We start from the raw sequence: 26,077 nt of genomic DNA, 5'->3' as shown, positions 1-26,077 counted from the left end.
ATCTTTAATATTTTAACTTACGTACCTAATTACTTTTATAATATTTTGTTGCATTTACATTATGTTCAAATAGAGAAATAAACTAGTAAAAAATGAAACAGACTAGCTTTTAGGCCTGTTTAAAATAAAACTGATTTTCTTGGGAACTTCATAACAACGAACAAATGTTTACATTACCAAACCTATAAATTGTTTTTGCGTTTCTCGTGAAAACTCGTTTCTACTTTTCACACGTCATCAGTTATTTTTAGTAAGCGCAGAACCCAGGAGATAAACCTTTGTTATAAAGTATTTCTTAAAATAAAATAGAAATGGTCAATTAAGTGGGTAGCACTATCTTTCGAGGTAGACGGCAGCCTTGTAAGGATTTGTAAGCTAGTTTAAATAGACGTAAGATCGTTCACAATTCAAAGTGTATTTTTCTTTTATATTCGTTTTTAAAATGAAGATCATCTTGAAATCACTTAGGTTTTATTAATTTATTAGTTTAGATTATTAAATTGTTTTAATTTAATACTTTGACTAATAATATATTATTATAAAATTAAATTATTATTATTATCTTTTCGTACATAAATGGACCATATGCAAGGGGTTCTAGAAGAAGGGACGAGCACGCATGGTGAATGTCACGAACGGGGTTGATGCAAGAGAGTTATATCAGGACCTATTTGGTGACTACAGTACCTTAGTAGTTTATGCAATGCTACACCAAATTTATGTATTAGCTAGGTTTTTTAATGTAGTAAATCTCTTAGACTATATATAAATAGCTGTTGCAGACGCGCAGGCGTCTTGTCTCGATCGGAAGTACGTCAATCAATTTTGCATACAAACTACGTGTTTTGAATTATTTAATTATTGGGCAATACTCAGCGTACTCTTTGAAAGACTTTAAAAAAAAATATTGTTTTAATATGATCAGTCAGACAGGTAATAAATAATAAGCTTGTTTTATTTATTATTAGCCTTTGTAAGGTCCTTTCCATACACACTCAATGTCACAACTACAAGTATCCTTTCTTATCTATTTATCCTTTTTTTGTTACATTTAGCTTTATCTTTCTTTCTTACTGTGCTAATTAATACTTGGAGATTGAAATGGGAACCTAGCAAATATCGACTGCGTGAGGAAAGATACAGATCTGGGGTCAACTTAAATAATTTATAAGCGCTTGTTCATTAGATTTAAGTGAATTATATGAAGTGTACATTCAAAACGACATCTTTACATCGTTTTAAAACTTAACAAAATGGCTATTTACTTAGTATCAGTATATATGAGGAGAAATAAAAAGACAGTAAATAAATAATATTTACCAAAATCTAGCGCGTTGCCAAGTATAAACATACCCATCTGTGTTAAGTGGACACACAAAAGCAATGATAACTTTGCAGTTTGTCTAACACAATTCAAACATAGCCAATGATTTGTGATTACAAGGTGTACACCTGTTGGGCATACTTTTGTAAATAAAACAGAAAGCCTCATATAAAAGACTCGTAATATTTATTTTAACCTTATTCTCGCCTATTAAAATGAAAAAAAAATACTAATACATTTTCATAATAAATAATGGACAATGCCACTCTTGTGTATTCAGTCAGGTTAAACTGAATAAGTCAGCTTTTACGGCAATGCTCGCGTAAGCAGTGAACCTCTGAGCAAGTAAGTGCCTGCGTCTTTCGCCAGCTAGAGTTTGCCGTTAATCGGTACTCGCAACCCTAATAATCTCTCTAACACATGGGCATTATGTACCCTACCTGGAAGGATTTTAAATAGGTGCTGAGTTAAAGCTAGATTCCTCATTACCCCTAGCTGAGATTACTACATATATTCTATAGCCTATGTTTATAAAGGATAATGTTCTCCTTATATGTTATGCTCCTCAAATAGATGTTTATTGGAAATTCCATCCCACAACTACATAGGAAATTAATTTAGGATCGCCGCCATTAAGTTGTGGAATAGGCTGTCTGAGTCCATACGATTGGCTACCATCATCTTTTTAAACTCTTCATAATAAACATTTCTTAACCATATCCTATCCTGATCAATCGTGACTTGAGTAATTTTTGTATTACTTTTGTATTGTATCGCCATTTATTAATTCGTGAGATTAGCTTTTTATTTGTTTTGTTATATTTTTTTGTATCACTTTAGATTAAGGTTCTATATTTTTTTAATATAACATTTGGTTATGCAGGTCTTGCACTTTACTCGTCACATATTTTTTTTAGTTTTCCCTTATTAGGGTTGCCTGGAAGAGATAGTTTGTAAACGATAAGTTCACCCATTACACCCCTTACAATTTTAATGTATTATGTTATTTGTGTTTTTTTAATGCAACGACGTATGAATAAATAAATAAAATAAATTAGGCTAAAACTAAATATTTAATTATTTGTATATATAGTTAAATATATGATTATTTGTACAAATAATCACTCACTATTAAAACTAATTTTAATCAAAATATTTAATAAACATTAGGAATCTGTAGTTCATTTTATCTTCCGTATTAGCAATGTGTTCTCCATTATTAAATGAATATCATAATAATTAATGTGTCTGGCATTGTATAATGAACTTGGCATTACAAATGGCTTGTTCCGGAGGATGGTAAACCGATCTGCGTGCCGCGTCCGACTGTCAATTAATGTACATATACAGACTAAATCGACAGGAACTTCCTTTAGAATCAAATTTCGAGGGCAGTGTACTTTAAGCACAAATTTTTACATAGATATCTTACAACAACGTTACTGCTGATACTCTGGAACGTCTTATGGCCAAAGTTATTTTAAATATATAATACAAATAGCAAAAAAGCCTGGGGCAGCCGCAGTACAGGCCGGAAATCATAAACGGTTAAAATATTCAAGTATTTCCTCCAAGTTCGATTTTGTTCTCTTTGTAGTAGAGACTGTTGGGGTACACAGGAGAAAATTAAAGATTTAGGTTGTCGCTTGGTAGATTGTACCGGTGACCCAAAACTGATGCTTTACTTGCTCATCGAAAAAGCATCGCAATACAGCGAGGAAATGCTGCCAACGTTAAAAGTACACTGCCGAGGACCAAACTTTATAAGTTTGCTTTAATTTTCTATTCTTAATTGTTATAATTACTATGTAGGTTAATAAATTCTAAGTACTGTATATTTGATTGTTATATTTAGGTTTTAATAAATGATTTTAATTTGAACTTATCTGCTCATAGTCAGAAGACTGATTGCACGATGCGCTTTTTTAATATCGTTAGCAATGATTTGAGAAGAGAAACTAGGAATTACGTGGTGCAAAAACATAATAGTCCCCATTATTAGACTTGTTATTTAGTTTTGTACTTAAAAGAAATAGATTTTCGTTTGGTAAAGGTTCTCACCGAACGAAAATCTATTATATATAACTTCTCGACAATTCTACTCTAGGCAAATTCTACCCAAATACTTCCCACTGAAGTACTCAAATATAATACTTTGTAATGTGAAATAAAAAATCTTTTTTTTCTGTTACGTATTCTGATGAGACTTCCGTATCTGCCTACCATAATAATCGCAAGCCATATAAAATTTTAACAATGTCATAGCTAAAAATACTTCATTACGTCAGTCATAGTCTAGAATAGTATTAGGTCTTTAAAAAAGTTACATTACTAATAGGCGGCGTAAAAAATGGCTATCTTATTGTCATTAATTTATTTGTGAGATAGATCTATTACGAGTTTGTTAAGTCGAATCGAAATATTTTAATATAGTTTTTATAACAGCTTCATAATGTTTTGTTCGAATCATGCATAGTAATTATCCCAGCCACTTTCTAACAGAGATTTATCGACATGTATCCCACGGGATCCAAAGCCCGCTTCTCCGATATCATCATATTGTCTTTTATCTATTTATATCTTGGGGTAATCATTTTAACAAACAATTCCGATCAGATTCAATGGCGGTTTCTACAACAATCACATTTTTTTATTTCATAGGTTTGAGATGACTTTTAAACGTCTGCTTAAGTGATGCAAGAATTTTGTCGTTTTCGATAACCCAAAGGTTGATATTTATTCTTATTCGGACGCTCAATTCTCTCAGATTGGCTTAAACAACTAAATAATCAATAAGCAAACGCTAATGTTTATTAATATTCTGTTGTTTTTGTGAATAATGCACGGATGTATTATTCTTAAAATATGCGCAATGACGTTCGCGCATTTCGTTTAGGTATACTTTTTTCTACCAGAAACAAATATTGTTTTAAAGGGTTAATTCTAAGGCACATTTCGACAGTCTAGTTGAGATTATGCCCATCAGAGGTGCCATTATTCACCTAAAACGGAAGCATTCAAAATGCCACCGCATTAGTGGCTTTTTGAAGGATGTATGTAGTTGGTTTCAAAGATATTCGAAAGAGATTAAAGTGTCAGCTTCTATCGCTAAGGATCTGATGTCGCGTTCACTGTATTGTTAACATTTTTGAAATAATTTTAATAGATTTTATATTGCTACAGAATTCTGTAAAATAGTTTGCAGAACAAATCTAAAAAAAATAACGCAAAACATGATCTAAATCTTTTCGTAATTAAAATAAGAAAAGTCTTTATTTAATTTAATCATTTATGTTAATAATTTATTTTAATTAATTATTTTATGTTTTGTTTCAGATCGCTGCTTGTAGCAGCCATCTTCTTAAGTAATTGCGTATCATGGACCCTATCTAGACATCACTTTTCACATAATGTAAGTATTTATAAACTAACAGTTGTAACAGTATTGATAGTTTGTATTTAAATGGTAAACAAGTGATAGGTAAAAAAAAACAGTAAAATAGTCGTAAAGAAAAGTAAACTTCTAAACAGCCTTCTGTGCCTGATACACACTTATACTTTTTCGGTCTATGGCAAGCCGGTTTCCTCACGATCTCTTCTATGATTCCATCATCGTACGAGCGAGTGTAAGATGCGAACAGCGAAAGGTCCATTGATGCCGCCGGTGTTCGTATCTCAGGAAACACGAGGTTCGAGTCTATACAATATTGTGTGAGTCACTTAAGACCACTCGAGAGAAAAACCTAACTACGACCGAAAAACTGATAAGGAGCGCTAAATACAATGAAAAATAAGACTTAAGACAACATGATACATAGTTCATTCACCTTGTTCGCCTTGAATTTAAAATTTGACCGCGGCCATAAATCACCATCTAATGACGATCTAACGCCCGCAACTAAAGCGTGCCATTTCACAAAATATCAATAAATCAGTTTTCGGTGTATCGATTTATAACTGTAGCCAATTGTATACAATTTGACAATCGGAGATTATTATGTCCATCAATTCAGCCGATACAACAATGATTCCAACTAACATGAAGCGCTCATAACTGGAAATGTGAAACAGTTTTATTGTGAATAACAAAGTATTTTTGTACTAAGAAAAAACTTGGAGTTAATTTACGTAACGTACGGCAAATACGTTTTCTGTCAAAAGGCCAATAATTGTTGAAATATTTGTTGTTGATTCTTTATCGACCTTCGAAAAAAAATATTAATAATTCTATTACCATTAGGTAATGAAATTCTGGAAAAAGTAGTGAATTTTCTTAAATTACCTATCTGTATTATTTTATTGCATTTTAACTGTGACGGTAATTGCAAATAATGTTAATATTTTTATGTTGTATGTTACTTGTTTTATATTGTGATAGTTCTCACATACTGTCGTTCGTAAATAAATGATAATGAATAAGATATCTTTGTTTTAATTCAAAGTAATAGAAAGTAAAAAAAAACAAACCAATATTAAATTAAACCGGGGACAGTCCTTAGTGATTTGAATTGGTAACGCAACTAATTATTTGTATTGTATAATTTGTATTCATGTCTATGATAATAAAACCTTTTGTTAAACTTTATCTAATTTAATCAATTTCTGTAAAGTGACATATAGTAGATCATTTTTAGAAAAATAACGTCATAAAAAAGATTCACTTCTTACGTGTGTACACTAGTACATGCACACATTTTTTTTTACTTTAGCTAACCTTACTCAAATATTTAAATAAAAAAATATCTACGTTGAACAAATACATTAACCAGACGTGTATCCAACCTATTAACAATTTTATACATTCTAACACCCACACATTCCCACGGATCACTATGGAAAGGTCTAAAGATATTTATAAATTAAAGGCCGGCGTATTACCAAATGCTATATAACACTAATAACATTGGAATTACTTTCAATTTCGTTAACATGGTTTTACAACGCACGTGGACGTCCCATCGTGAGACGAAATATTACGGATACAACATTGAACTTGACTAGGGTTGAGGCTTCAGCCACTTTATTTAGAGGCTCTACTATACACGATTGTAATTGAATTTAACACAAGATCTCTTAAGTATTGTATAATAAAATTGAGATTATGTTAGTTTAGTATATGTCGATAAACGTAACTTGGAATATTATTTTGTTCCACATTTACCTTAAAGGAGTTGAGAATTGTGAACACAAAGTTTTGGAGCTTCCAGTTTTCTCGACTCGTAGGCGCTTCAGTGGCGGTTCAAAGGGCCTAAGTGTCTAAAAGATAGGATACTGATGAACGAGGCTGACAATCCAGGGTGAATAGAACGAAATAAATAGAGTCCTGCCTGTGCCAAGGTTGCCTTATTTGAGCTAATATTCTAAAAACGAATACCAACTTAAAGGAATTTAAGATTAAAAACCTCATATATCGACAACCCTGACAAATGTTAATTGATGTCTTTAAATAATCATAAATCTAATCAGGCGCCTCACATAATGGGTACGTTGGCATCGCAGCTAGTTCATCACTAAATATTCGGCAATCATTGTTTTATTTATAGGTTCAATATGTCATCCACTATTACTTCATTGTTTGTGAACAATGCGTATTTACGTGTACCTAACTTTTGTCATCCAAAACAGGAGTAGTTATCCTGGTCATTTCAAACAATATTATTTTTTTAAGAATAATTTATTAGCAATAATATGGTACAAAAATGTTATGGTGATACAATCGTAAGTTCGTATATTCTACATTTACATCCTTCAAAATCTGTGACTCTGTATCTGTATCTGTAGATCATTTCGTTTTTATAATAGGCAAGTAGGTGTACCTGGCACATGGCATCAACTTTTTGGGTCTAAACCATGCCACTTTCCTAACGTAGCTTTCGACCACTGTACGAGTGAGTTTTATTAGAGCATATAAAATGTGGAAAGAACAATTCGAACCTTATTTAGGGATAACAGTCAAACTCTGACGCCACTAGGCAAACTCTGCTCAGCTGGGCGGCTTGAAACTTGGAAGGTGTAATTTATTTGTTACATTCGCTTTTAAAGCAGTTTTACACTTAATTATTCAAGTTCAGTAGGATTACTACCCATCTTAGCATGTAATTTTTACTGAATTCTTTTTTGTATTTGCTAAACAAACATTATCCAATATGGTAAAACAAAATTATCAAAATATGCCGATGGAAGTAAGCCGTGTAGGTGTATTGTCAAACACTTCAGTTTGATCATGCTTTGAATGGAAGTACTTTCTATAAACATTTTATAGATCAACAGGTGCGCTAGAGCAAAAGTAAATAATACGCCTTCAATGCCTTATATTATGCACGGTAAATTCAGAGTACTAACGAGATTGGAGCCACGTCTCACGCGACCAATTATTAAATAAAAACTATTAAGTTAATATTTAGTTTTTTTTCTGTATGTTCATAAACACTATAGATGAAAATAATCGTGTATAATTAAAAAATGGTTTATTAATATATAAATGTGAACTTTTATTACAATAGTTCTTTGTATTCTGATATTAACTTCTATTTCATTAAGAATATAATGAATTTAACTCTTTCATCGTTATTCTAATACTACGAAACAGCAAACAAAAGCCCTCTTGTGGATCATTACAAGTTGTTTATAATTATTTGTTTATAGACATTTCATGCGGTGACGGGTAAACTACCGCCTATTAAAAAATAGACCGTAATTATCGTTATCTCAAGTTATAGAGAAATCAAGCAATATAATAATCAATAAGCTTTCGAGAAATCCCGAGGCTTGTAAGCTCTTTGTAATAAACTAAGCGATTATGAAAACAATAATGACAAAACAAACTGAAACATCTATTGAAGTTGAGCCTTTGCTATGTTTAATTGTGATTTGTGACTAGATAATATATTTAAAATCAAATAACCAAACAAACTAGTGTCCCAATTCCTTCAGGATTGAAAATATATTTGGTAGCGAAAGAGTAAAATGCTACCCAGTGATTATATTATTATTGTACCTAGGTTTTGACAAATCAAATGACAAATGATGCATTCAGTTATCATTTGATTTTGTTACATATATGTACATTTATTTTATACATTCATTAAGTTACCAAAGAGTTCTAAAATTTAAATTCAAAAAAGTTCTCATTATCATTATATAGTATAGTCCTAGCTTGCTGGCAAGAGCAATTTGTATATGGAAATCTAATTATTTTTAACTTTAATCAGGCTCACAATCATCGTACGCGTCATAGGCGGCAGGGTGCAGGCCTTTTTCTCTCGGCATCCTATGTAATTCCCGGGGGACAAGGCACTGGTGCGTGGGGGGAATGGGGAGACATCTCGCCTTGCTCCAGAACTTGTGGCGGCGGTGTTGCCAGTCAAAAGAGAATATGCTTAGAAGTTGGGTGAGTTGAATATCTATAAGATATAGATATACATAACTAGCCTAGAACACCTCAGCTTACCTTAAATTTTGAATAAATTTGATTTCTAATCAGTTACGGTAATATTAAAAACAAGTATATCATAAATCTCTTCTGAATATTATTACGAAAAAATTTTCTTTTGCAATTTTAGGTCAGACGGCCGGCCATTGTGTTCCGGCGGAGACACCAAGTACTTCTCATGTCAGACCCAAGACTGTCCCGAAGGAGCAGGGGACTTCCGATCTGAGCAATGCGCAGAGTACGACACTCAATTGTTCAAAGGGAACCGTTACAAGTAAGAATATATAATAGTTTATTGTTTTTAAATTCAAATAGGACACTATTTGACACAATTTTACTTGCAGTTGGGTTCCATACACAAGGGCACCGAACCCATGTGAACTAAACTGTATGCCACGTGGGGAACGGTTTTACTATCGTCACAAATTGAAGGTAGTCGACGGTACACGATGTAACGAAGAATCATTTGACGTCTGTGTCGATGGAACTTGTCAGGTAAGATGTTCGTACAATTCAGCACCAATAGAACCTTAATTTATGTATCTCCATTTCGTGATATCATAATGGGATTAATTCTACTTTTAGGATACTACATGTAGCTCGTTATTTTAACGATCACGCCTTTCGTATATAATAATCATATTATTCGCTATATTTTGATATCTGTAGTATTTAACGGTTATAAAACTGATCGGCGTGTTCACATACATGAGGAATTTTTATAACGACTTCGAAGGCAAATTGTTGTTGGCTTTTTAAAAGAGAAATTATATTTTATGCCAAAACATTGAATGTTTTAAGTTTTCTTGCTTCACCTTTATTATCTTTTTAGCCGGTTGGCTGCGACATGATGTTGGGTTCAAACGCAAAAGAAGACAAATGTCGACATTGTCGTGGTAATGGCACAAATTGCTATACCTCCACCGGCGTTATTGATTCACAGGATCTTAGGAAAGGTAAATTTAAGACACAGGCGTGTGTCTATAAAACAAAAGACAATAAAGTATTACTAACGTCTCATTTCTCACTCTCACGCGTCAGGGCCCACGTTTGCGTAAAATGCGAATTTTTATTTTAAGGATGACTACCTTCTTTTTACCAACAGAACAAGAAGACATGGATTTATGTATCTGTAAACTACACAAAACTCATATAGCTTTGCTACATACTTATATATAAAAATATAAATAAACGATCATGAAATAATATATAGACAAGCATTTTTTTTAAATAGTTTGTTTAAAAAATACAAATTAACTTTAAGGGATTAAATTTTTTAAATACAAAATTCAAAAACAAGTATTTTGAACAACACATTTAAACATATTATTACTATAATGATTATTTATTAATATTATTACAGGCTACAATGATGTACTATTAATACCACAAGGTGCAACAAACATCGTTATCTCGGAAGTCAGGTCTTCCAATAACTATTTAGGTAAGGACAAATCTCAACTATGCTTGTAACTTAATTTTTATATCATAAATTTAAACCTTATTACCTTAGTACCTAATAAATAAATTGGATTCTTTTTTTTTTATTATCAGAAGCGACAATTTGTTTCGCAGATCATATGTCTGATACCAATTGCTATTATTTTTCACTTTAATAGCATTATTCAAACAAGTCTAGATTACCATTTAACTATATATTCTTCCAAAAGCACTTCGAGCTCAGCAGGACAACGTCTACTATTTGAATGGAGACTACCACATCGACTTCCCTCGAAGCTTGCCCATCGCTGGCTCCCTGTGGTCCTACGAAAGAAGTCAGCAGGGATTTGCAGCACCGGATAAACTCCGCTCTTTAGGGCCTACAACTGAACCTCTTTATCTTTCGGTAACTTTTTATAGATTATAGATTTCACGATATTACAAAGATCCTTTTTGAAGCCAATAAAAAACCAAATAACCTACCAACGAAGTTTGTTACGCTGTGTTTAAAAAAAGTATTAAATCTAAATATATGCTATGCTATGGTTTATTGGTTTAGATCAGAGAAGAATAGATCAAAGAAAATCTGTTTCAGTAGAATAATTTGAAATATATGTAATAAATTAAACACATCAACACACAAATTTTCTCCTATAATTTCAGATTCTCCTACAAGAGGACAACGTGGGTATATTATACGAGTACAGTATACCTTCAGCCCAAGCGCCGCCTCCTAATCAACAGTATAATTGGGTTCATGAGGAGTTTAGCCCATGTAGTGCTACATGTGGTGGAGGTAATTTATTTCATTGATTGGCGCTTAATAACATGCTTGCAGCATCAAGATCATCAATCAAAACAAATCAATACTCTAATAAAAATAATCATTCCGCACTGAGTATCGCTTCGAAAATTCCTAACGCCTAAATATTTACTTAATCTTCGAATACAAAGTTATTCAGTTTGCCGAATTGTTAACTCTGTCTGTCAAAAATCAAAAATCATTTATTCATGTAGGTAACATAATGTACACATATGAACGTCAAAAAAGAAATATATAATGAATCCTTCTAATTTTAAATTCTTCTTCTCAAATCAAGGGCGTAGAACGGAAGAGAAAAACTGGCAATAAACTATCCGCCACTCTTTTTAATCGGCTGAAATTACACATCGATATAATATGAATTATTATAATATAATTTTCCATCAGTTAATCGAGTTTATTTATTTAATCACTTTTCGTAGGTACTCAAACGCGCGAAGTGACGTGTCGATCACGTGAGGAGTTGGAAGTCGTTGACGATAGTTTATGTGACAAAGGGCTTCGGCCTCCAACTACTGAGACCTGTAATACCGACCCATGCCCTCCTCATTGGGTCGAAGGGCCATGGAGTCCCTGTTCCAAGCCTTGCGGTGAAGGTGGCTCCAGATCCCGACAAGTACATTGCGAGAAAGTTATATCTCAAGAGTAAGTCACTATGTACGCTTATGTACGTCACTTTTTTAAAAAGATTAAATTTATACTTTTTAATTCCCAAAGAAGTGTAGAGCGGACGAGAAGAATTAAAGAAATTGTAAGGACCGAGTAAAAAATATAATTGCTTTATTAGATTTTACATATTCCAGCATTGCATCGATCGCGACGGATAAAGAATGCTTCGATCTTTTGGGCCCAAAACCTGAACTGTACCAAGAATGTAATCAGAATGCTTCGTGTCCCACTTGGTTCACTGGACCCTGGAGACCTGTAAGTCTACAATACATATATTACTAATTTAGTTATGCTGTAATCCCGTTCTCCGCTTAATACGATTCCTGGCGAGAGAACATAGGTTTTAGTTTTATATTAGGCTATGACTACTTAGGTGAGGCCTACAAGTATAAAAATCTTCTTCTTATCCGCTACACTCTTGACAGAGCGGTCTTGATCGCTATGTAGTAGTTAGATAGTAGATAATAGAAGGGGCAGATGCTTCACGACGTTCCGAAGTAAAAAATAACGACGCCAATGTCAATGGGTTCCAATAATAGTTGTGGAATACGCTTTGTCACGTATTCTGTTAATTTTAAAGTTATCTACATAAACACTTTTTTGTAATTTTTTATTTCTTTTTTAGCGACTTCTCTTTATCTCAGGGCAACCCTTTTGACTTAAAGAGATACACTCATATCCCTTATAATTTACGTCACCTGCTTTTATCTAAAATATAACGATGTTTTAATAGATTAATAAAAAATACTCACGTAACTTATCGTATCGCAGATAAATAATATTATACACAATTGACATATATAATATTTTAAAATACTTTTAAATATTTTTAGTGCGACAAGTTGTGTGGTGAAGGAAAGCAACTCCGTCAAGTAGTATGTCATCAAAGAATCAATGGCCGTGTTGTATTGTACGGCGATGAAGAGTGTGCTGATGAGAAGCCTCCAACCGAGCAGGCCTGCATGCTTCATCCATGCGAGGGGGTCGACTGGGTGCTTAGCGATTGGACTGGGGTGAGAATGAAACAATAAAATATGTCATCTACACAATTATATTTTTTTAAATATCTGTACAGTACTGAACAGTGATATCGGTTTTGTATTTAATTGCGATGTCTTTTCAATAGCTAGTTATCGGCAGAGCTGTCACAACTTTTAGATCGCCCTACACAAACCCTCAATAAAGTTGGGATTGCGATTGTTCTTAAAAATTGACCGGTGCTTTTTAGTAGACAACCACACAGCCTCAGAAATAATAGTTGTTTGAGTTATTTGGTAAAGATTTTACAACCTAAATATTAAATAAACACTCCATACTTTGCCAGTCGTTTCGCTGAGTACTATACGTTATTTTGCAGTGCGACACATGCACATCGAAAGTACGCGCGCGGACTGTGCAATGCGCTACCAAGGACTTCAAAATTGTCAACTCGAGTCTTTGCGGCTATCACCCATACCCGGTCTTGGAAGAACCCTGCGACCCCAATAAGCTTCCTGCTTGTAACGTAATGTGGTATGCGACACAGTGGAGCAACGTAAGTATTATTTATGTAATTCGTAGTCCTATAGCTATTATAGATTTTTTATGAATAACAGTAAAAAACAAAATGAAGACATAGCGAAAAAAGGTAAACAATTACGAAAGAAAAAAATCAATAAAAATTATTTTATACATTTAACTAAGTAATACCTGATTCATCTGGGTTGTGTTATGGTGTGATGATGCAGGTTATTAAGCGCTTTGGATATGGTTAATACTCCCTTTAACCATATTCCGCGATAACTTAAACAAGTCAAGGCTAAAATAGCGGTCGTTGTAATTAATTCCGGGCTGCACGATATAGAACTGATTTCTTTGGATAGTTGGCGTTGATGTGAGGAACATGAAAAAAAGTATTATTAAGAGTCTGGTAGGCAGTTATTTGAATATTGCCCTACAAGACTAGATGTCTCATAATTTATAATTTTGTATAGCCGATTTAATTAGTCTAGTATGATCTTACTGTAATGTAAATCGGAATGTATGTGCATCATGTATCACATTCATATTTTAACTTGTTAAATTTCAGTTTTTGAAAAGCTTATTGTCTTTTAATCTACTGTACCTTTACATTACAATGCAATTAGTACAACATATATCTTATAACACTGTTTTACCCAATTACTCAAGTCAAACGTTATTGAAAGTACTTTCAAAATTACTATCGACGAAAAAATTCCTGTATAATTTATTATTGTTTTTCAGTGCTCTGTGGAATGTGGTAAAGGTATACAAACACGGCGCGTGTTCTGTGGCCGATTCGATGGTGCTGGTGTGACTGTGGTGGACGATGAGCGATGTGATGCCAAGGCTAAATACAACGATACTAAGGAGTGCGTAGTGCCAAAGGAAAAGTGTCCAGCCAAATGGTTCGCCGGACCTTGGACAGAAGTAATTAAAATATAATAATACATTTTAATTACATATTTGTGTTAATCTGTTAATAGATCAAAACCGTTTAAGTAATAATTCATAGTTATATAAATAAAAAGGAAACGTTTCAAAAAAAATAGGTTAAATAATGTCATTATTTTTAGTAATTAAGTTTGTTTTTGGAAGAGCTTGGAACCCTAACACAGGTATTTTTTACTTAAAAGGGTTTCCAAATCTTACACTTTGAAAAGAAAATGTACTTAAAATGAATAAAGACTTATTATTATTATTCTATAATTGAAGTTAAGTTAGAAATTAAAGTGTTAAAACAAATACTACTTGGTTCTATATGACCAATTATTTTATTGTACCAAATAGATAGCTAGCTACATACACATATAACCTGATATTTTTATTTATAAAATCTCTTCTTTCAGGAGCATTCGAAACCTTCAGTATGTTTTCGTGTATTAAAATAATAATACAATGATTTTAGTGTACCAAGAAATGTGGTGGTGGGGAGCAGTACCGTCGCGTCAAATGCATGAGCGGTGAAGAGATTTCCTCCTTCTGCGATCCAGAGACTGTTCTCGACTCTGCACAGGCTTGTAATTTGCAGTCTTGCAACAAAGGTAAAGTAAAAAAATATAAATGAAAATATTCAATTTAATATTATCTCATCAATAAGGTAGGTATTTCTGTAATGGAATATCAAAATGGAACTTCTTATACGGCTTACAATAAGTTTTAATACTTCCTCGGGTATACAAAACCGGAATTAAAAAAATGTTAACTCGGTTTACGGGCGTGACAATGTCATTACAAAACTTTGATGTAATGATTGCATACTTTTATAAATAAAATCGAATGATTCTTATTGAATTATATTTATAACTATTTTGTTTGGATACAAAGAAGTCCTCGGACTCCACCGCATTCTTCTTCGTATAGGCCAATCGAGTTGAAAAGAGATAGAGGCGGCGCAAGCGTACAATGAGCGAAACGGGACAATGAGTTATGCTTTTTCGTGCGTGCAGCCAGCGTTCATCGATTTATTAGATGATGTCACGTCAATAAAGTAACACAAAATATTGTTTAGTTCAATGCAATGAAGTTTTCTCTAATAAACATATTTTTCTAGTCTTATTAGCCAGTAGCCATAACTTATGAATATATCTTCTATCTATCTATTACTAGATTATAGCATCTATAAATCTATATTTCTATTACTGCAAAAATATTTACAGATGACTTAATACCAGAAAATGCCAACTCCACGCCCATAGTGGACGATGATTCCGACTATACAGACTGTGTAGAAGACGACTATCCAGAAGAAGGAGCTGAAGAGGATGCTTCGGAAGACATCTCTTCCGAAGGATTATTACACTATACACTTGTAAGATTTTATGTTATAGCTATAATTATGGAATTGGTCGGAGGAAGATTTTGCCAAATTATGGACAAATTCGATGGTTAATTATTATCCCACCGAATATTACAAAAAAAAATCTCAATACGTCGTTATCTTTTATTTTATAAAAATAAAAGATCGCTCATTTGCCTCTCTGGCAAGTAAAATTACGCATAATGCTGCATATTTCAAATACTTTTTTTAAGTAATCAATATCTTATAACGTTTATAAGATCCTTTAGATATTCGAATTGAATGCCATCGAATTTCGGATTATATTTTCGGAAGGACAGCAATCCTCTGTCAAAATACATACATTTTAATGGTATTATTTTCTTTTTTAACAGGTGCCACCTGATTCATTTATTTTTGGTAAGTTTCTATTAATGTTTTTATTTCATTGTATCTTTTTTATACGAACGAAAGGCAAATAAATTCTACTTTACAGAAGAGTAGATAAATACGAGTTTAGAATATTATATTTTTTTTATAATTAAAATATATAATATAAGAATATAAAAATTATATAATATAAGAATGTATAATAAGAAACTATTTATATTTTTAACTGAAACAGATACTACTACTGAAGGTTCAACCTCAGAATCAGATTGGATCGAGGACACTCAATTCACGACAGGTTTGTACTTTCTGTATTTTTTTCCTTGCTTTTTACCGTAATTTTCTTATTAATATTGGGAGAAAAGGTTAGTTAAGTTAAATTAAATACTTAATTTTATTATTGTTTATATTTTCAGAAACATCTGATGGCACCAGTGACACAGATCTGACCGAGAGCGGGTCAGGTATGTAACTTATTTAACGTATAAAAATAAACACTAATTATGGAATAAAATATTTTTTTTATTTTTATTTTTTTTTTGTACTCCTACAGCTAACACAAAATACATATAATATCAAACAAATACACCAAAAACAGCCACAGATGGAATACATACATGATATGTTATAACTAAAAAGATTTACAAAAAGGAACAAACAAAGTATTCAATACAATAAACAAACTGATTAAATTTAATTAATTAAGCCTAAATTGGTTGTGTTGTGTAATGGTGGAAAGTGTGGGTGTGTACGTGATGGTGTGTATGTGTGTCGTGCTTATGATGTAGATGATTTTGCGCTATGTATATTCTTAATACATGTTTTAACCACATTCCACGATAACCTAAACAAGTCAATGCCTAAATAATGGTCATTGTTTGTCCGAGCAGCGCGATACAAAACTGAGTTTTTTGCGTAATTAGTATTCATGTGAGGAACATGAAACAATGTAAAAAAATATCATTATAACTTTGAATTCAACGACATAAATCTGTCCTGATGTTTTGCTTGCTTTATAGAAAGGATGATTAGGGATTGATATACAGTTAGATAAATGATCAAATATATTATATAATTATCATTATTACTAAATGCATAATTAACAGACAATATTTCATAGACAATACAACTATAGGATATTTTTAATATTATCATAATATATATATATATATATATATATATATAAATATATATATACATATAAACGTTAAGATAATCTTTGTTCTTTTATTACATTCCGGATTAACGGAGTAGTTTAAACGAATTTTTGTTTACAGGATTTGGTGAATTAATCATATCGTCGTCAACAACGGACTCCACTGACAGCAGTTCTACAGGTATGTTATTAATTAAACTTATTTGTCACTATATTTTCAAAAGCTATTTATATAAAGTAATGTGCTATTTCGTTTAATGTAGTTACGCAACAATATTTATATGTTCGTATAACATAGTCATGAAAACTACACTGCGCTTGGATCGTGAGATGGATTCGCTCCAAATACCTTTTATTTAAGTGAATATATACATATATCAGCGAGGTTCTATTAAAACTGTTGAATTGAGGATGATGTCAAGAAAACTACGATAAACGATTGTTTTAATTACACTAGTATCGGTATTAGAACCGCCATATAGATTATATATTATTATGTATTTTGTATTTTTAATTCACTTAGGTACCATAGAGTACACAGAAACCCCAGAAAGTACCACAAGCATTGCAAATGAAACAATATCTACCGAAAGTAGTAACACTCCCAGCGCAACTGAAGGTACCAAATTTTGTTTTTTATTTATCATATTATGGAACCCGTTTTTGACCTATGCTGTTCATTCGCTAGACTTAACTAATTTTTATGTTCAATAACAGGAAGCACGGAATCTCTGTCAACAGAAGACAAACAGAGTACAACAGAGTCATCCTCTGAGACTACAGAGTTTGAAAGTACAACATTCGGTACGTATTGATAAAAACTGATTTGGCGATTTTATTTTAAATCAAAAAATTATATTTTTTCTTTTTCTAAACAGATGCAACTGAAACACCTGAAAGTACGACCGGTCTTGTAACTGAAACAACGTCATTAATAAGTGAAACAGATTCTACAGAAATTACTTCCACGCCTAGTGAAATCGAAGGTACTAGTTGTATAATAATGAGTTGAAGCATGCGACTTAGTCATCTTGGCATGTTAAATCTCTGATGAAGGATGTGAGGAGCCTCTTTTATATGTATCTTTTGAAAATTTTTAATAATATAATTGATGATGATGAATGATGTGCCAAAATAATCCTTAATTTTTTGTTACAAATTTATTTTTTATTTTTAAACAGGAAGCACAGAAGCATCAACAATTGCAGAAACTTCAATAACATCAGGATCTACATCTGTAGATACAGACAGTACAATAGTAGACACAGATAGTACAATAGTAGACACAGATAGTACAATAGTCGATTCCACAACTACTGAAACCACTGAATCAATTATCACAGAAAGTACTGACTCAACACTATCTGAATCAGTTGTAACTACAGAGAGTACTGCAACAGAGACTACCAACGCTGCCACCGAAAGCACGGTTTCAGAACCCTCATCTTTAACTGAGGCAACAGAAGCTTCAGATAGTACAATAGCTAGCTCCACAGAAACTGTGGTAACAGATTCATCAACTGAAACAACAGAACCTACTATAACGGACTCGACACTTGAATCTGAAAATACTATAACGACTGAAACGACAGAAACCTTATCTACAGCAGGTACAGACGTAACAACTGAATCTGATAGGACCGAATCTGATAGGACCGAATCTGGTAGCACCGAATCTGATACTAATCCAACGACCGAATCTTATACAACCGAATCTTATACAACCGAATCTGACACGACCGACTCTGATAGTACAGAGGTATCCAGTACAAGTGCTGGAACGGAGATAACGTCAGAAACGGGAACAACTGACGTCGACAACTCTAGTACTACAGAAGTAACTGATAGAACAGAGTCATCTTCTGTAACTGACTCGAGTGACACAACGGTAGAAACTAAAACAACTGAAACGGGCACTACTGAAAGTATGGTCACTGAAAGTGGAAGTACGGAGACAGGTTTGTCTTTTTTTTTGACAATTTTAACTAAATTTTTTAATTAACATGTAAAATTATTTCGGTTTCGAAAATTCGTAAATTTGTGTTCATATCCTTAACTGAATCGGACGGCACTTGCAATAGGTAAAAAATGGCTTCTTGTGAATTTTGTAATTGGAAAAGAATTTAGAGATTTCGGTTCCATTTCCGAGAATTTGTATTTCTCATGAAAAATAAATTCTGTATGGTAGGTTTTTTAAATCATTATAAAAAAGGTATTGTAATCTTTTAAAATAATTAAACCAGTTACAACCAGGTTGATATTAAATTAACATCAATATTAAATTTTGTAGAAATGTAGAAAGTCTTTGCAAGAGCAAAATATAATAAGTTAAAACATTGTAGGTCTTAGAAATAAGTTTATTAATATCAATATTATTTATACTTCACAGAATTGTTGACTTCTGAAACCACAAGTGAAGGTGTATCAACAAGTGTTACGGAAGAATTAACCCTTGCTTCCGGAGACACAAGTAAGTAATATAATAAATTTCAATGTATAGTTAAATTGTCATGAGAAAATGAAACTAATAAAACACTCCTTAAAATCTCGTTCTCTTCAAACAAACGGTTAAAAATTAACAGCACTTTGGGATTGGTCTACTACTGTCGAGTTATACACGAAGAAGCCCAAATGTAGACCAAGGAAGACTGCAAAATGTGTTAAGAGCAAGTTTGGATGCTGTCCTGACAAGAAAACTCCAGCTGCCGGGCCATTTGACGAAGGTAAGATTATAGCACATAAAAAATTTATAACACAAGAAGAAGTTTAAAAAGTATTATACCGTCTTATTTTGATATAGGTTGCCCCAACCCAAAAACTTGCAAGGAAACGAAATTTGGATGCTGTCCTGATGGCGTGTCACCAGCTGGCAGCATGACGGGAAAAGACTGTCCAGTGATTTCGTGTGATTTAACTTTGTATGGATGTTGTTCATCCGATAATGTTACAGCAGCTTTAGGAAATGACCAAGAAGGGTGTGCTCCACCTCCACCAGCCTGTAAACTATCTAAGTAAGTTGTGTAATGTAAGAAATATTGCCTGCAATTTCATTAAACATTATATTAATCCATCTGTCATATTTTTTGTTGTAGATTTGGGTGCTGTGATGATAATGTTACTGAAGCAAGTGGACCAAATAAGGAAGGTTGCACAGAAACAGAAACAGGTACTAATTACTAACGAAAACTTAATAATGTTTTAGAAATAACCCTCCCCGAGTTTATTTAATGTGACGCGTGTCTGCAGATACAGAAACCCCGACACCGACTACGCTTGAATCATGCAACAACACTGAATTCGGATGTTGTTATGACAACGAAACTGATGCCTCCGGACCAAATGGAGAGGGCTGTCCATGCAGCATTAGTGAATTCGGATGCTGTCCTGATGGTATTTTGACTGGTTCGTATTTTATTTTAAATACGTATACTTACCTAATTTCACCTAGTAGATAAGGTATTAAGTGGGATGTGTTGTTAAGCTCAAGGACCAGACCTAGAAGGATGTGTCATGTCCTGTAAGACATCAGCTTACGGCTGCTGTCCAGATGGTGAGACTCCAGCGCACGGACCTCAGAATGAAGGTTGTTGTTTACAAACCGCATTCGGCTGCTGTCCCGACAATTATAAACCTGCTGAAGGACCGCACTTTGAAGGTACTCCTTGAATATTAGTTATATTTTATTATTAACTATTAAAAAAAATAGTTTCATTTGTTAATTATAATTTTTGTAACATTTTATTTTTAGGCTGTGGTTGTAAGTTTGCCCACTTTGGATGTTGCCCAGATAATGTAACAATTGCTCGTGGAGAAAACAAAGAAGGATGTGGATGTCAGTACACTCAGCACGGTTGCTGTCCCGACAGGTCAGTAAATTTTATTATTTTATTTTACTATTATAATATGTAATATTTTCAAACATATTATTTTTATAGACACACTCCAGCCAGTGGGCCACACTTTGAAGGTTGTGGTTGCCACACGTATCAGTTCGGCTGTTGTCCTGATGGTATTACAGCTTCCACTGGACCAAACTTGCAAGGTTGTTTGTGCCAGCAATCTAAATATGGTTGTTGTGGAGATGACGTCACAGAGGCTAAGGGGCCAAATAAGGATGGATGTGATTGCTCTAGTAGCAAATACGGATGCTGCCCTGATGGTGTAACGGAAGCTGCTGGCGATAAATTCCAAAATTGTACAGATGCACCTGAAAATAGACAAGGTACATTTATCGATTGATGTTTGGGTAACGTATAAATTTTTTGAACATTGTGATTGAAATCAATACATTTTATTTTTAGCGGCATGCGCTTTAGCGAATGACCGAGGTGTAGGCCACAACTATTCAGTTTATTGGTTTTATGATATGACATATGGTGGTTGTTCGAGATTCTGGTACGGAGGAGAGGATGGCAATGAAAACCGATTTGCAAGTAAAGAGGAATGTATGGCTGTTTGTGTTAACCCGGCTCCTAAAGGTAAAAAATGCAGTAAAGAAAACGGTCACATGTTATTGTCTACTTCATATGTACTATAAATATTTATTCCATTTAAACAGACGCTTGCAACCTCCCCAAGGTTAAGGGTGCGTGTTCTGGTTACCACGTTAAATGGTACTACGACTCGGCCAGAGAACAATGTGCCCAGTTTGTCTATGGAGGATGTCTTGGAAACGATAATAACTTTGAATCTCGAGAGCTCTGCCAAAAGAGTTGTGAACCAGAAAAAACTGAAGGTACATACAGCGTCATCAGTGTATTTTAACAATTCATGTGGATTATAAAACTAAAACAACTTTAATAACATAGATCAATGCAATCTCCCAATTGAGCGAGGTACCTGTGCTGGTAATTTCTTGCGCTGGGGCTACGATTCCGCCACACGCCGCTGCTCTCAATTCATATGGGGAGGCTGCGAGGGCAACAGCAACCGATTCGGCTCTGAAGCCGCGTGTATGCAGCGGTGCAACCCTCCTGGCACGTTACAAGGTTCGATAGTTAGATATGCTAGTATGGGTTGTGTTGTGTCTTGTTTGCACGTCCTTGGTTCTTTTCTATCTTTCAATGGTGTTTAATATTATTTACAATTATTCTTTATTTCTTCTTGGCTTTGGTGTATGGTATATGTAATAATTTTACTAATTGCACGCACAGCGGAATGCATTCTTCCACAAGAGGCCGGCAACTGCACTGAAAAGCGGCCGGTCTGGTCTTTCAGCCAGACTGAGAATCGTTGTGTGCCTTTCTATTACACGGGCTGTGGAGGCAACGACAATCAGTTCGGCAGTGAACAAGATTGTGTTGATGCTTGTCCTAGCGCCTTTGGTAATTGTATTTCTATGTATGAGTAGTCACTTAAATTCATTAATACAATCTATATTCGTCGTAAGTTGAAACCTAAGGTCTAATTAAGTAAGTCTATTTCATTTGTTAAGTTTATATTGACTGCATGCGCTCGAACGTAACCGGTGCACAGAAAAAGTTTTCTTATATTTTGCACATCATTATGTATTATTTTGTTAGTCTTTGATTTCTACAAAGTTATATCTTATTTACAGTCCAAGAAGTTTGCACATTGCCGGCATTAACTGGTGAATGTGCAGAATACACACAGAGATGGTTCTACGACACATCAAAGAGAAGGTAAATTAATAATTTATGATTATGAGCTATGTTATTAATTAAAATAACATGTTTATATGTTTCATAGATGTCGCCAATTTTATTATGGAGGTTGTGGTGGAAATGGAAACAACTTTGTAAGTGAACGCCAATGTGAAGACCGTTGCTCAGAACAAGTCGTCATTACTACGATAGAACCTATCAGTACAGAACAAGCATCTGGTAAGTGTTCTTCATTATGTAAAAATATGTTTATAAACTAATACAAAGAGATCTAAGGTCCTTTTAGATACGAGCGATTTCTGTGTTATCGCGTAAACCAAATGTATTTAATAAATATTTCTGTACAATATTCAGTAACAAATTATCTAAGCATCTTTAATACTGCTTACACAGAATTCTGTTTCCTGGGATTGGATCCTGGTCCATGCACACAATTTGAAGAACGTTGGGGATATGACCCGTCACTCGGCTCTTGTATACAGTTCCAGTACGGAGGTTGTGGTGGTAATAGAGATAATTTCCCATCTAAAGAGCTCTGCCAACATTACTGTTCCCCAGTTCAAGGTAAGACCAAAACAATATAAAATAAACATATTTTTGAAGTGAAACTTCTTTAGGCGCATGAGGGTAAAAAATTTACGGAACGTCACGAAGATGTGCAGCGTTTTTGTTGAAGAAAAGGGTGATTGAGAAAAAATACTATTGATCGATGTATTTAGTAGTTACATATTCGAACTTTAGATGGAAATTCTGTCGTATAACGTCGTGTGCAGTAAAGGCAGATTTTTTATTTATTTCTATTATCATAAGCATGTATACAGTGTGAATATAGTTATACAAATACATGGAGTGATCATATACTGGTACATGATCTATTGGGGCTTTTACCTTAGTAATAATTAATTTACAAAGAATTATATATCGACTTACGCCCGAATCCAATAAATAATCCACAATCTCAGATTGTTTTGTGACATGTATGACAATCCATTTTTGGCGACGGATAGAATGCAATCTCTTCGCTCTTTACACTCATATTTGATAATAAATGTAAACCAAATATTTAAAACATATCAAAAGCTTTTAAATTATTTTAAAAACTGGTGTAAGTTAAAATTTTAAGATATTGGCATTGTTGAACTGTCATTCTCATACAAAGGCCTATCTACATACACCGAATAGCTTGTATCGACAGATGGCTATTTCAATCCATCGATTGCTTATTGGCACACATTTATCTATATTTGGATTAAAATTACTATCTCAGATGGTCAAATATGGATTAAGATAGGTTATTGGGTTTGGGAGTTAATAATAAGCATGGAATTTATTTCAGTATAATTTATTTTTACCTTAATCAGGGGCTAAATATGTTGCCCGTTATGTTATATGGGCCCGTTGCATCCCTTGTAATTTATATATATTGTGTTATTTGTGTTTCTTTCTAGCAACGAAGTGTAAATAAATAAATAAATAAAGGTTAATCATTCATATGCTCTTCAGATACTTGCCAGTTGCCGATGATAACTGGACCGTGTGACGACTCCCAGATGCAATGGTTCTACGATGCTACAACGGATTCTTGTACACAGTTTGCCTACAGCGGATGTGGAGGAAATGATAATCGGTAAATTGATTTGCAGCAGATAAGAATTAATAAATGTTTTAACAGTATCTTTCTTAAGACGAGAATAAAATATATCATAGTATGTTAGTTATTGTAGTTAATATCAAGACTATGGTTATACAGTCTTGTTAATAATATGTAATAGGTTTATTGCAATCACAAAACAAAATAAAAGTGTTGAAATGTTTGTTACAAAGCAGATTTTTTTAATAAATATGTGGCAGCATATTTTGGTTTCGCCTCACTTGATTTTCATATGAAGCATCTGTACATAAATATGTTCATATTGCAACATATTTAAATTAATATTGTCTATCTGCACCAGGTTTGCAAGCCGTGAAGAATGTGAACATCGTTGCAAGACTGGACCAACCTCTGTCACTACTACCACTATGGCACCGGTACTACGCAAATTTATTTGTAAATATAATATATTAATAACCAAAAAAGAAGGCGTACTAATCCGATAAAATTAACAGGCGGTCGTATCAATAGAGTGTCGAGTCTCTTTGACATTAGAGGATTGTGAAACGGCAGGAGAAGTATGGTATTTCGATAGCACCGTACGTGCTTGTGTATCCCACCGAAACGTTGACTCGGGTCGTTCCTGCAGGATTACTGGGGTATATTCTACTCAAGAGGAATGTGAGAGGATCTGTGGAGCATTCCAGGGCATTGGTAAGCATAAATTAAATGTTTAAGGAGCGATACAACAAGAAAAACTCTAAATTCCCAAGGGAATTTATGTCTGAATACTTGTTCACCGTTTGTATTGGAACGAAATTTTTGCCATCTGTCTACTAATTTGTTAAGTGTATCTAAGCTGTTCTTAACTTCCATGAATTTTCTTTAACTTAGGTTTAATTAAATTTTAGATGTATGCCGCTCAGCGTTGGATCCAGGACCATGTCACGATGCAATCCCTAAAGTTTTCTACAACGCAACAAATGACCAATGTGAGCTTTTCACCTACAGCGGTTGTCTCGGAGGCCCCAATCGCTTCGCTAACTACGATGAGTGCGAGTCAGTTTGCAGACCATTATCAAGTACGTTACCTTGGAATTGGTTTTGTAATTTTAGTAAGGTACACTTATAAACGTCTGAAAACGTCTTATGTAATCCTGCTAACTGATGTTTCGGGAACTTAAAGCTTGTTTTATATTGTGAGGTATGAAACAAATATGTTTAGTTCAATAACTTACAAAATAAATCTGAAATAACATGAAAATTGTTCCAGACAAGCAAGGAAATGATTCCTGATACCCATTAGAATAGTTATCAATTTAAATCTTCTGCTTTTTCATACTTAATTTCAATCTTTTAATTGTTTCGTAGTTTTAAATCAAACATTGTTAATTTTATTCTTCCTATCTCCCTAAGGTATTTATAGTTTATCTATAGGTGGAGATTTGTAATTAGTACTGTCTTTATTTTATTGTAGTCACGATTTACATTCTGTTAAAATACTGTAAATCTTCCTAAAATGCAATAAATAATTAAATACAATAAATAATTAAATAATATTAACATTGAATTATTAATTGTATACATATGACGCTTTTTTTGACAAAATGTGTTTCACCACAGATTTATTATTTAATACATCTCTCTTCTTATATCGTCTTTAATATTATTGTTTCTCCAATAGATCCATGCAAGCAGGAACCAGATATAGGTAACTGCTTAGGCGAGTTTACCAAATTTTACTACAGTGAACAGGAAGACATATGTAGAGAGTTTATTTACGGAGGATGTAATGGAAACGATAATAGGTATGTAGTTACTTCAACAGATTTTAAATCATGTAGATTTTA

The 26,077-nt window shown here is 33.4% G+C and overlaps 1 protein-coding gene across 6 annotated transcripts in view; it reads left to right on the top strand.

Annotated features, from left to right (window-relative positions):
- Window positions 1-26,077, top strand: part of LOC110992012 (papilin) — a 63,144-nt gene that overhangs the window by 26,204 nt on the left and 10,863 nt on the right. For 3 of the 6 annotated variants that reach the window (XM_045629817.1, XM_022257636.2, XM_045629801.1), the window contains exons 2-44: window positions 4,661-4,736; window positions 8,536-8,714; window positions 8,887-9,030; window positions 9,101-9,251; window positions 9,589-9,712; window positions 10,120-10,200; window positions 10,427-10,602; window positions 10,860-10,992; window positions 11,442-11,664; window positions 11,823-11,943; window positions 12,522-12,701; window positions 13,046-13,222; window positions 13,933-14,118; window positions 14,597-14,732; window positions 15,348-15,499; window positions 15,862-15,886; window positions 16,092-16,154; window positions 16,273-16,320; window positions 17,134-17,193; window positions 17,536-17,631; window positions 17,730-17,816; window positions 17,891-17,998; window positions 18,194-18,970; window positions 19,402-19,482; window positions 19,595-19,735; window positions 19,813-20,023; window positions 20,105-20,178; window positions 20,259-20,414; window positions 20,494-20,667; window positions 20,761-20,878; window positions 20,948-21,234; window positions 21,314-21,490; window positions 21,571-21,747; window positions 21,821-22,000; window positions 22,166-22,336; window positions 22,570-22,654; window positions 22,722-22,855; window positions 23,030-23,200; window positions 24,140-24,263; window positions 24,589-24,664; window positions 24,743-24,941; window positions 25,139-25,309; window positions 25,912-26,035. In XM_045629817.1, coding sequence (XP_045485773.1) covers window positions 4,661-4,736; window positions 8,536-8,714; window positions 8,887-9,030; window positions 9,101-9,251; window positions 9,589-9,712; window positions 10,120-10,200; window positions 10,427-10,602; window positions 10,860-10,992; window positions 11,442-11,664; window positions 11,823-11,943; window positions 12,522-12,701; window positions 13,046-13,222; window positions 13,933-14,118; window positions 14,597-14,732; window positions 15,348-15,499; window positions 15,862-15,886; window positions 16,092-16,154; window positions 16,273-16,320; window positions 17,134-17,193; window positions 17,536-17,631; window positions 17,730-17,816; window positions 17,891-17,998; window positions 18,194-18,970; window positions 19,402-19,482; window positions 19,595-19,735; window positions 19,813-20,023; window positions 20,105-20,178; window positions 20,259-20,414; window positions 20,494-20,667; window positions 20,761-20,878; window positions 20,948-21,234; window positions 21,314-21,490; window positions 21,571-21,747; window positions 21,821-22,000; window positions 22,166-22,336; window positions 22,570-22,654; window positions 22,722-22,855; window positions 23,030-23,200; window positions 24,140-24,263; window positions 24,589-24,664; window positions 24,743-24,941; window positions 25,139-25,309; window positions 25,912-26,035 — 6,534 coding nt within the window. The remainder of the gene's footprint in view (window positions 1-4,660; window positions 4,737-8,535; window positions 8,715-8,886; window positions 9,031-9,100; window positions 9,252-9,588; window positions 9,713-10,119; window positions 10,201-10,426; window positions 10,603-10,859; window positions 10,993-11,441; window positions 11,665-11,822; window positions 11,944-12,521; window positions 12,702-13,045; window positions 13,223-13,932; window positions 14,119-14,596; window positions 14,733-15,347; window positions 15,500-15,861; window positions 15,887-16,091; window positions 16,155-16,272; window positions 16,321-17,133; window positions 17,194-17,535; window positions 17,632-17,729; window positions 17,817-17,890; window positions 17,999-18,193; window positions 18,971-19,401; window positions 19,483-19,594; window positions 19,736-19,812; window positions 20,024-20,104; window positions 20,179-20,258; window positions 20,415-20,493; window positions 20,668-20,760; window positions 20,879-20,947; window positions 21,235-21,313; window positions 21,491-21,570; window positions 21,748-21,820; window positions 22,001-22,165; window positions 22,337-22,569; window positions 22,655-22,721; window positions 22,856-23,029; window positions 23,201-24,139; window positions 24,264-24,588; window positions 24,665-24,742; window positions 24,942-25,138; window positions 25,310-25,911; window positions 26,036-26,077) is intronic. The other 3 variants (XM_045629820.1, XM_045629807.1, XM_045629802.1) reach the window with 2 other exon arrangements.

The sequence above is a fragment of the Pieris rapae genome, chromosome 1, assembly GCF_905147795.1.
Source record: "Pieris rapae chromosome 1, ilPieRapa1.1, whole genome shotgun sequence".
Classification (NCBI taxonomy): domain Eukaryota; kingdom Metazoa; phylum Arthropoda; class Insecta; order Lepidoptera; family Pieridae; genus Pieris; species Pieris rapae.
The sequence above is the reverse complement of the archived record's forward strand: the minus strand, read 5'-3'. Positions and strand labels throughout refer to the sequence as shown.